At 41.4% G+C, this 11,613-nt stretch overlaps 1 protein-coding gene across 2 annotated transcripts; it reads right to left on the bottom strand.

Moving 5' to 3' along the window:
* Window positions 1-9,073: 9,073 nt before the first annotated feature.
* LOC139648780 (homeobox protein OTX2-like) lies at window positions 9,074-11,161 on the bottom strand. 2 transcript variants are annotated; one of them, XM_071525015.1, is made up of 3 exons: window positions 11,044-11,161; window positions 10,316-10,470; window positions 9,074-9,700 (listed from the first exon to the last, which is right to left on the bottom strand). In XM_071525015.1, the coding sequence occupies exons 1-3, from the start codon at window positions 11,159-11,161 to the stop codon at window positions 9,074-9,076; spliced, it is 900 nt and encodes a 299-aa protein (XP_071381116.1). The 2 variants fall into 2 exon arrangements, with proteins under 2 accessions (XP_071381116.1, XP_071381117.1); XM_071525016.1 differs by having other exon boundaries at window positions 10,316-10,467; window positions 11,065-11,161.
* Between the last annotated feature and the right edge of the window lie 452 nt (window positions 11,162-11,613).

The raw sequence follows: 11,613 nt of genomic DNA, 5'->3' as shown, positions 1-11,613 counted from the left end.
TAAAAAAGAGCAAACATTCATCTGATGTCAGCCCAAACTGCAAGTAATTTCGTCAAGTATACACAGCACAGAAGACTGATACGGCCCTATTTTTCCCACCAATGCACAAAATTGCCCCTCAACCTTTCAAAATTACAACGACCACTTTCCCCGCTGCACCTGAAAACATGAGGAGTCAAAATAAACACAAACCTAAATATCATTCGCCATATTGTCCATTGAGTCCGGAGCCTTTATTTTCCAAACTATGAAAATATTGAAGATGCTAAAAGCTATTAGTTGCGAGGCTGTCCGGTGTGTGTGTGTGTGTGTCCTTTGTTGGACGAGGGCATATTTGTGTTTGTGTATCTCCATTGTGACGCGTGTAATCCGCATGCTCTCTAATCCCGGAGCAGGTGGCCAGGCGTGTGGCGGCTGTGGGGGTGCAGAGAGGGCACACTCCTCCTGCTCCCCTAAACACACACACACACACACACACACACACCATACACTGATTGATCCACCAGCCCATAAACACATCGATGCTCGCACACACTCCACGCTTTGTGAGCCATAGGAGACAAGAAACGCATATACATAAACACCTGCACACATTCACACACACATACACACGTAACACCCACAAATACACACACACACACACACAGGTAGAGAACGCACAGATATGACATGTAATTGGAGAGAGAGAGATGTAATCGCCGAGAAGCACGTGCCAGCATTTCCAGCCCACCCCTCCCCTGCCGCCTCCCTGCGTGCGTCCACAACAGACACGCTCGCTTCCAGGAGCTCTGGAGCTGCTGCCCTTAACAGGTGGGCCGGGACGGGACGGGACGGGGCGGGGCGGGGTGGGGAGAGGAGAGGGGCATCTGTCAACACACTCCGCATCCGTCCTCCTCTACTGTACTACCTCTCCATCTGCCCACATGGTAGAGACAGAGAGAGAGGGAGAGAGAGAGAGAGAGAGAGAAAGGAAGGGAAGGGGGAGGAGGGGAAATGAGGAAACCCATAAACGTCGGGCCGATCTTGTAGCTCGCCCGTTGTATTTATGCTTCCTCTTCGTGAATCGTTTCCTATTTGTCTTATAAAGTAAATGACAGACACTAAATGCACTGATGATTGACACTGATGGGGTTATATGTGGTTTCTACACTGTACCGTTCTGTGTCTGACAGGCAGAGGGTGGTCCTGTGACCTTTGACCTCTTTATTGTAACATCAATATAGGATAGGTTTGGCAGTTGAGGTCTCTGCTTGTCTAACAAGTTGTCCACTTAAATGCACAGTTGGCACTGCTGCCCTTATGAAAACACTACAAGCAAACGTCTTGTATAAACCCAGATTTCTGGTTTACTGCATTTCAACAACAAGCTACAATTGTAGCTATAGGGATGGGACAATATATCGAAATTCAATATGTTGCAATACAAAAATGTGACAATACGTATTGTAGTAGTAATCACAAATGGGATGGTTTACCCATCACAATTTCACAAGCTCTCCATCCAAATTATATTATTTGCCCTTTGTAATGATATTTTTAAATTGTTGTTTAAATATATCATTGTTAGAAAGACTTGTGACTCAGAAATAAACATAATTCTGTGAGGTCATACTTTGTTGTCATTAAACTTATTTATTACATCGTATCGTGGTTTGATCAAACCGTGAACCCCATATCCCATATCGAAACATATCATGAGATATATATCGTCCCATCGGTGATCATAACATAACAGAATGACAGACAGCTTCAAAATGACCAGCTGTGGTCAGAATATTGCTGAGTAAAGCAGCAAGGAGGCATCAGTCCATTGTGCAGGTATATTTTCATGTCATTGGGGTCAAGTTTTGGGATCTGCATGCACCACCTCCTTGCTGAGGTTTGAGTGTCCCGTCTACAGTAGGTCCCATACATGCAGGCGCGACAAAGCTTCACTCAATCATCTGTTTGCGTCAAATGCTTTTAGCCTCACAACAAGCTTATGGATGCAAATTTGGCCATTAGATGCATGTAATCCGTTATTCGAACATCTCCCTTTTGCTCTTATAAGGAGATTTATGATTTTTTTTTCTCTCTCTACTAATGGTCTGTTCACATAAGGGCAGGAGTGCTTTGTTGGCTGGCCGTCCACTGTCAATATAATCCTGGGGTTGAAAGGTCTCGAAGCTAAATGGATGCTTTGAAAAATAGAAAGAAAGAAACATTAACTAGGCATTAACTTTATGTAAAGCACTAATTCTAAAATGGCAAATCATTTTTTTTTTTACATATGTTGGATTTTCTTTAAAACCTGTAATCAGCTTTCCGCTTTATGTGTATGTGTGTATGTGTGTGTGTGTGTGTGTGTGTGTGTGTGTGTGTGGCTTTTTTATAGTGCTGTATTTCATCTGTTGACAATATCTCAGCATTAGTGTCTGTTGGCTCACGTCTGTAACTGCAGCCATATGGGTAGAGAGACCCGGCTCAAATCCTAACACCACTCAAAAGTCATTACAATTTACTTTCATAATTCACCTTTCCTTGTTAAGGGGTTTAGATTAGGCTCATGTCTTGAAAATCAGTCGCCTCCCATAATTCTACGTAAACTGAGTTATTATTGGGGAGGGATTAATGTACAGATTATGAAATAAACCACATACATTTCTATGATTTCAGAGTGGGCCTGTGCTCGTGGAATCTATAATTTCCTGGGGTTTTCCTAGGCTGGGGAGACTTAAAACTGACATTACACCTATTTGCATGCAGGTGGATGGAAATTCTGGGTGTCATTCAAACGCTCTCACGGATACGTAAGTTGCAATTCATGAGGAGCAAACTAAAAACCCAATATAAGCTGTTGATCAACGTTTAAAATAAATCCCCCGGTGTTTGCTCACGACACAGTGTCAGTTTCATCATGTGACTCTGGAAAATTAAAATCATGCATGCAGCGTGCCACGGATGCAATACAAAAATAGCATCAACAGAAGGTGAAAGTGGCTATTATTATTGGACCAGCACTCAGGAGGTCCACTTTGTAACCATTTTCTGCAGCAATTTTCATCAAAAAATTGGAACAGCCCCAAATAAACCTGAACCTGAACCTGAACCTGAACCTACTATATATAGCCCCGTTTTCCCAGTTTTCATGCGCAATAACACCAAACACTCGACTGCCACCTGACAACATTTGGCACAATCAATTGATGCTTCACAATTGTCAAATAGTTAACTACCATACTTGTGATTACCAACATGTTCACTCTGTTATACAGAGCCAACTACAACTCTGTAGGTCTTTATTCACCCTGAAGGACACTCACTATATCCAGATTCAATGACCTATGCAATCAAATATCACATTAAACAACCTGTCCTATGTACTAAGAAGAAGACAAAATTGTTGTTGGGAAAATCATGTATACCAATAAATAAAATGACAATAATTAACATTTAATGTCATCAAATGTTATTACTTGGTATATATTGTACTTTTTCACAACAAGGCTCAAGGCCTAGCTCTGTTTCACTTTGACATGGCAACTCTATACCAAAGATATAGACAAAGGCAAAACCTGAAATTGTAATAAAATAAGATTTTACATTAAAGCTAACATTGCTCTGTCAGCAAACATTGCCATTCAACAAAAACACTGGTCTGAATCTGTTATATGCAGTGATGGAAGGATTAAAATAAGGTAACAGTTTATTTAGCCTACAACTGTAAATGAAAGTGTTACCTAGAATTTAACATGAGTTCAGGTTAACCTTTGGTTCTTCAGTGTTGAGAGCAATTAAAAGAACATTTTGCATAGCTTTAAGTCCCATTAAAATGTCACATGGCAACATTTAGTGTGTGCATCTGATAAAATTGAGTTTAATCTCATCCAATCGTGTAATCCACGAGATGAAATCACTCTAAACATGACATGGTTTAACACGCATGGAAGGTTGCGAGGCGTTAACCCCGTGTGTTGTGTATGACCATTTACCATATTCCAACCGCCAGACTCACAGGCCGTACAGGAGTACAGAAACACTATTGTTTCATTCATTTAAATGAGATTCCATGACTGTTGTCGTTGTAGATGAATTATGTATGTGTTGGTGTGTTGATATGTGATAGACATTGCCTCCCTGGGAATGTAGGACACATGCTTCTGCATAACAATAGTCTTCAGTTATATTCTCACCAACAAATTGGCCGTTTATCTCCAAGGTTCTATTCTTTATAAAAAATAAAAAAAACAACAACTATTCAGCTTATCTTGTTTGTGCTTATTTTATGCAACTGCTGTTGAGAAATCAGGTTCAGATTCCACTTACCAAATGGCAGTTATTCAAACGTTGAGGTCTGTTGCCAGTGTGGCCGACTTATACTTATACTTGTTTGTTTGTTTATTTAATTATTCATCTTCATCACCAAATCTGAACAAAGTCATGTGTCTGTGTACAATTGATAATAATAGATTATAGCCTACGGAATTCAAACCTTCAAATAAAGGGCTGGTTCAACAGGTTCTTGTCACCACATAATAAACATTTCTTTATGTTTTATGGCATGCCTCTCTTCTCCTCCAGGCTATAACTGACATATTTGTCTGCTCCCTATTGGCCCAGGTAGTGGTCTAAATAAATAGCCCCGTCACTGTCCACAAATGCTCTGGTTAATTGAAGCTGACTACATGGAGAGGCAAATGGAGCTATTTTTCTAGTGAAAACCTTACAAAATACAGCTCTAAAAATGATATAACACATTTTAGAAAGCTACTATAAATATCCCAGTAAAACTGTAAGTCCATGTAAGAATATTATTGGAATATTTTACCATGGGAGATAAAAAAAAAAGGTTACTATAACTCACTACTGCGTTGAATATTGCAAACACACTAAGTAGGCCTAGCCTATTTACAGTGCCTATAGGCCTATATATATATTTGGCCTACCCTACTGAAATGAAAAAAAAAATATCCACATTTGATGGATTTTGACACATTTTTATTAAATTTCTGAGAACATCAGTAATGGCAGTGCTGAGAAGCAGTGTTGGTGGTACCGCGTTGCTTAACGCATTACAGTAACGTCATTACTTTCCCCAGAAATAAGTAGTGTAACGAAATACTAGTTTAGGCAATGAAATCAATACACAGTTGTTGGTAAAAATTAGTCATTACGTTTGTATTCACCCTTTTTTAATAGAATGACAATGTTTTTGTTTTTTTTAAATGACTGTTGGTTACATCCTGCTGTTAGCCTGTTTTCGCCATAATTCGTAATTACTTTCGCGCACTAAGCTAGCTTCGATGAGAAATTGCGAAAAACTTTAGTGTTGGGCTACTTTACTTTAGGTTATTCCCAATACTTTGATTTTATGGAGCAAAACGAGTTGGTTTCCTTGATCATTGGGGTAGGACTAGCCTAAATGAATTTTGTTCCTGAAGGTCAGAATGAATCGCCAGTTTTAGCATTACCATAATTTTAAGCTAGTTTAATATAACGAGCAGACAGGAGCGGTCATAGCCTACCGCCTTAGGCCCCGGCAGCCAAAGGGCCCCACAAAAGACAAGAATATCAAGTAATACGGTTATTATTATGATTTAAAAAGAAATATTGGCAAACACCACTCCTCCTGTTACAATAAAAAACAATCCTGAGTCATGGGGTTCAGGGGGGCCTGCTCCCAGGGAATAAAGTAACGTTAATTGTGTTAGGTTTGAAATGAGTATCAAGTAATGAGTAGGCTAAAGTAGGAGTAACGAGCTCCGCACCGCTGGGAAGCAGGAGACGCCTCTCAAGCGTCGGATCCCTTTCTCCTGGCGGGGCTCTTGGAAATCCCCGGCCATGGTGAAGTGGTGTCGCTTGGGAAAGCCCTGCCTCAGGGCGACGGTCGACAAAATGTGCCGTCGCCTTGGCCAAGAAGAGGCTTCCGAGCCTCTTTTTTATTGTTTAACATCCTCAAATGCGATGAGAGGATTAATGAAGCGCGTCTGCCGGACCCATATGTCCCCTTTAGTGCCGCTTGGTGCTTAATTAAAACCGAATGGATACTTGGGGGCCCGGGCCTCCTGCTCACGAAGAGTGACTTACTGCTCTCTGCTGACATCTTAGATCCTAAGTTTAAATCCAGGAAACAGTTATTGAACCTGTTGAAGCTTTGGATAATAATTTGGGACCAAGGAAAATACCCAACGTTTAGACCTACAGCTATAGATAGGATAGCCTACGATATAGTCGACAAAACCATAAACTCACCATTGAAAAGGCCTACTATAGACACATTATAAATCCCTATCGGAATATAGGCTAATGATTTTTCATCACGGGATAGGCTATATCACAAAAAATCTCTAAGAGCTATTATCCTGTTAATGGTGACCGGGATTCGACTGTGTTAGGCCTATTTATTAATCTAGAAAATCATTGGATTAGACTGCAGGCCTGTTTCCTCAGATGAAGCTAAGTATTCTGCACGTGGCCTTCTATAAAATATGTCTACTCTTAACTCTTAAAAATAATAGATTAGGCTTGACAAAACGAAGACATTTTAGCCTGTTTCTGTTTGGCAAGGCAACTGATACAATTGCAAAGCGAAGTTTTTCCAATTTATGCTTTCAACAAATCGTTAATAACAGCAAAGTATTGATTTCATTTGTGATTTTAGTTCATTAAAATTATTACCAGGATGTGGCACCGAAAGGCTTGTGCCAAGTTTCTTCTTATAGTAGGCCTATGGAATCCTCGATTTTCTATTTCAAAATATTGGATGGATATTATAGATACCAAAGTGTTTTAGTATCTGCTGGCTCCATCGCAGACTAGTCTCTTGTTTTTCTGTTGCTCTTTAATTGTGTGTGTCATTTGGTGCTAATTGGGGGTCAAATGGACAACAAAGCGCTTCAACAGCAGCAAAAAGTCACGCCAAAGTTATCAGAAGCCTCTTTGACGTCTCCTGTCATCTCCTAATTAGACCGATAGTTTGAACCCTCTTCTTTAATCCATGGGCCCCTGGACGAGCTCAGGCTTAGACTCTCTCTTCCTCATCCCCAAATAGGCCGCTTGGTTTTATGTTCACTACACAAATAAATCCATATGCTCAATAGGCCTAATCACAATCCCTGAAACAGATGCCTGGTGTGCTAAATTGATTTTGATAGAGATTGTTGTGTAACTATGAATCCATCATCATGTATTGACCAAAGGATTGAAAGCAGGCCTATAGGCTTATAACATTTATTAAAAAAACCCACATCATTTGGGGCTAGACCGCAGGCTTTGATATCAGACAAATATAGATGGATTATAAGGGATGTAGCTAGGCCTAGTGGAGATAAACTAAACTAAAACTCAGTTTACCCACCTTTTATTTGCTAAATAGTGTGCACATTGTTAGGCCGACATAAATATTTATAAGATACATTTATAGTAAGTAGTGTCAGAGTAATATATGAGGGTAGAAAAACATTGATTAATGCTTTTCTGAAAATATAATTGATTCTTGTTCATATTGGTGGCTATTTGCCTTATGGTGATCACTGGACATTATAATATACCCTCCTTTTTATTTATCCCTATCACTGTGAATTATAGCCTACTGTTAATTTTCTTGTGACTTTATTTTGCGATAACCTGTCTTTACTCAAAGTAACCGGACTCTTCAGCAACACAGCTCATTTCACCGTGTGAACTGGCCGGAACCAAAGAGCACCCGTCAATAAAATGTTGGATTATCCTCTTTATGAGGCGGGATTAACATAGCTCTCCCATAATTCACATTCCTCCATGCCTTCCACTCGATGTGGGGACTTCTGACAGAAATGATAGTTACGGGATTCAGGCGGTGATGTAGTGGTAGATGTAGGCTAAAAGGGGGATAAATTAGAACCAGCAAATCAAATAACCACCAATATAAACAAAATACTTTAAGAAAATCGTTAATTTATCTGTTCCTTTAAAGAAACCCAAACTTCATGAAGGCCTAATTTAATTTTGATACTATTTGCTATGAATTTAGGTCATATCTCAGCCCAAAAAAGTGGATAAACTCTATTCCACAAACAAATATTTGGGTTAAATGAGGTGGGTTAAACCCCTGGTTGTAAGATACAGGGCTATTGACATGTTATGCTGTTGTTGTGCAGAGGAACAGGTGATAATGCCACTGGGATAAACAGAGAGGATTTAGATGGATTTACACATGCAGCCACAATGTTGGGTCAGTTCAAGTGTTCTTTATTGTTATTAGTGTGTGTGGCCTTGTCATCGCAGTTTACAACCAATTGTCACAGATGCTCAAATGGACTTTGCTGCTGGCTCGATTTACCCTGCTCTCCCTATTTCAACTAATATGCCGTTATAATAATTTATCATTTAACACTCGAGACATAGAGAAAATAAAACTATCAAATTCACAGCTGGGTTTGTATCGCATGGACGCGAGGCAAAATTGCATACAGGTACAAAGAATCACAATCTCAAAAAATCTAACACAGAAAAATAAAAAATAAAAAAAAACACATAGGGACATTTATGAGCACACGCAAACGGACTGATTGTCTCTTATAACTAGTGTCTTATAAACATTTTTTCTCATAAATTAAATAGTGCATCCAGGTTCACGTCAGAGCTGCTCTCCCTCCCTCTCTCTCTCTCTCTCTTTCTCTCTCACACACACACACACACACACACACACACACTACGCTTTGATCAAAGGGGCCCTTCAGCTTGCCAGTGAAAAAAAAGACAAGAGAGGGGCGTCCTTAAGGAGCTTATAGGAGATGCTGACCTATTCCACACACTCAACCAAGTGTTGGATGTTTCGTTCTCTTGATCATTTTGTTCTTGGTCAACAGTTTTGTTCCGTGTCCTTGATCAAAGTTAAGGAGAGTTCACTCTGAATGTTCAATAATTTAACCCAACAAGTGAGACAACTGGCTGGCAGTCCTACTCTGTCCTGCCCGAGGTAGAAGTTGGGGCCTAGTCGTGGAAAACACCACTCCTACTCCATTTCAACGACTTACTGCTCCCAACCTTGGGCTAAGGAATAGTCTGGAGTTTATTGTAATTGTGAAAACCGTCTCTCTCTCTCTCTCTGCTCTCACAACACCTGAAATTTCCACGACGAGGCTTGGTCTTTGTAATCCAAACAGTCTGCGTTGAAATTGAGTTTCCATGAGGCGGCTGTTTGATCCTTATAGTCCAGGCAGTCCGCAGCCCCGCTGAAGCCCAGTCCCGCTGCTCCGTACGCCGACGTGGAGAGGGAGGACACCGGGCTCAGGTGGCTGGAAACCCCGTTGGTGCCCATGGGGCTCATGGCGGAGCCCGCCGCGGATAGCTGGTGGTGCATAGGCGAAAGGTAAGAACCGCAGTCCATCCCGCTGAAGTAGGACGAGGAGCCCGTGTAGCCCTGGTTGTAGCCCGACGCCTGGGTGTAGGTCATGGGATAAGAGCGCTGCATGCAGGACGAGGAGGAGGTAGAGAGCGGGTCTGAGAGAGGGGAGATGGAGGCCGGGCTCCAGATAGACACCGGCGCGGCGCTGCTGCTCACAGCCGGGATGGAGGTGCTGGAGGGCGGCGTGAACTGGCCGCTGGCTCCGCTCTCCGAGCTGGCCTCTCGGACCGGAGAGCCTTTCTTCTTCACCGGCCTGGCGGCTTTGCTCTGCGCGCCGCTCTGGGTTTGCTGGGCCTGCTGGCGACATTTGGCTCTTCTGTTCTTGAACCACACCTGCAGGGGAAATTAATTTAATTAGATACAAAAGCAACCAAAATATAACTAGGGTATTGAAAAAAAATATTTTATTTTGTGTCCAACATTTGATCATAACCTCTGATGTGTGCTATTGGTAAATTTAAAAGGTGAACTCCAGTCATCAGAAGGCAAACCATCAATATAAACAAAAATCAATTATATTTTCAGAAAAACATTCACTTGTGTTTTTGTTTCCTTAAGACTATGTTCATCTAATTTACCTAGATCAGTTATACTGGCTATAACATATAGCCTATAGGCCCACTACAATTTTTTGTCATAGATTTATCAGCCTATAAAGTGGGCAAACTTTATTCCGCAAATAAAAAGGTGAGTAAACTCGCGTTTCATCCTCTACTCCATCTGTTTAAGTCAGCAATTCACGATGGAAGTAGCCTAAATTAATTAACGGAGAAAGAAATTCTCCTCGAGGACAATAACCCAATAGGTGGCTGTTGAAGAACAAGCACTCCATCAATCAAGAAGACACTTTCCCTGAAGTGGTGTCTCTCGCCTCTCAGGAACAAACGAATAAACTGCGATATTCCACTAATTAACCTTGGTGTTCAGGTACAGGCTGTAGAGACTCACCTGAACGCGGGATTCAGGCAGATTGATCTTCAAGGCCACCTCCTCTCTCATGAAAATATCAGGATAACGAGTCTTGGCGAACAGGTTCTCCAACACGTCGAGCTGGGCCCGGGTGAAGGTCGTCCGCTCTCTCCTCTGTTTGCGAGGGGTTGCTGTAGAAAGAAGAAAGAAAACGACAAAGGTTAGGGAAGTAATCAACGAAAAAACACTGAATCTTGACTTAAAAGGAAACAATACATCATCTTGACTAATTTAAAACACACATAACTTTATTCCAGATAGTTTATATTTATTTAAAAAACAAAACAAAAGTTTACTTCTGGACGATTGCTGGGCTATATCCTATAGGCACTATAGTACTTAAAGATGGGTCATGCCCAAAATAGCGGCTTTAAGGCTTATTATGATGGCTTGATTATGAATGAGGATTATTATTAGATCTGATGTATATAAGACAAAAACATGAGATATATAGCCTAGGTGTAAGGGGTCACTCATCATTCTACTGTTAATGTAAACACAATAAACAAAGGACTATACATTGCGAACTATAGGAAATTATTATCCGGACACATGCAGGTTCTAACTCGTTTGAATGGTTATCCTTTATTATTAATAATAGGCTACTATTTAAAAAAACAAAAAACAGGCAAACTAACACATAGCCTGTGCTGATTTGTGATTCATTGCCTGAATTTTTTTTTTTTTTTTTTTTTTTTTTTACAAAAACGGTTGTATCTGGGTTTTACCTGGGTATCCCACTGAAGGATGCAGCAGGTCCATGCCTGAGGTAGATAAGCTCAGTCCGTTCACCGTGTACGGCGGCTGCTTCAAATAGGACATCATGCTGGCGTCCGGACGAGGGGCACCGACGCAGGATTCAGAAAACCAAAAAGGGCAGAAAATTATATTTTAATCCTGTCGCGTCTCCGTTTGCGATTTCACCACGTCCAGATCAACCTGAGCAGGAAACAAAACAGGAGAAAATGTGTTTTTTTGGGGTTAGAGTCGTCTCGGCAGTCCTCGGCTTGCTCGCTGGTTTGCGCGCGCTCTTTACGCACCAAGGTGGCTTTACAGAAGTGGGCGTCCTCGGGCTCGCGGGGCTCTTAAAGCCGAGTGGAGACCCCCAGCTGTCCTACTGGACTGAAGATGCTCTGTCTGGCTGACAAACGTTTACGCCATCACCCCCCCCCCCCCCCCAACACACACACACACACACAGCGCTGCTACTACAGCCCCGCCCCCTTATTATCTCCTGCACGCGCACGCACACACACACACACACACACACACACACA

Source organism: Centroberyx affinis, unplaced genomic scaffold (genome assembly GCF_046629955.1).
Source record: "Centroberyx affinis isolate AG114_WGS23_722 - 3 ecotype Tasmania unplaced genomic scaffold, CSIRO-AGI_Caff_v1 ptg001256l_1, whole genome shotgun sequence".
Lineage (NCBI taxonomy): Eukaryota > Metazoa > Chordata > Actinopteri > Beryciformes > Berycidae > Centroberyx > Centroberyx affinis.
Note: the sequence above shows the minus strand (reverse complement) of the source record. Positions and strands in the feature narration are given on the sequence as shown.

What these genes read in the sequence shown, in the direction of transcription:
- LOC139648780 (XM_071525015.1), bottom strand. Translation starts at nt 11,161, where the DNA reads ATGATGTCCTATTTGAAGCAGCCGCCGTACACGGTGAACGGACTGAGC. An exon ending in TAAAACCCAGATACAACCGT is followed by an intron (nt 10,471 to 11,043) that starts TTTTGTAAAAAA and finishes TTCTTCTTTCTA; the next exon opens with CAGCAACCCCTCGCAAACAG. An exon ending in TGCCTGAATCCCGCGTTCAG is followed by an intron (nt 9,701 to 10,315) that starts GTGAGTCTCTAC and finishes TTTCCCCTGCAG; the next exon opens with GTGTGGTTCAAGAACAGAAG.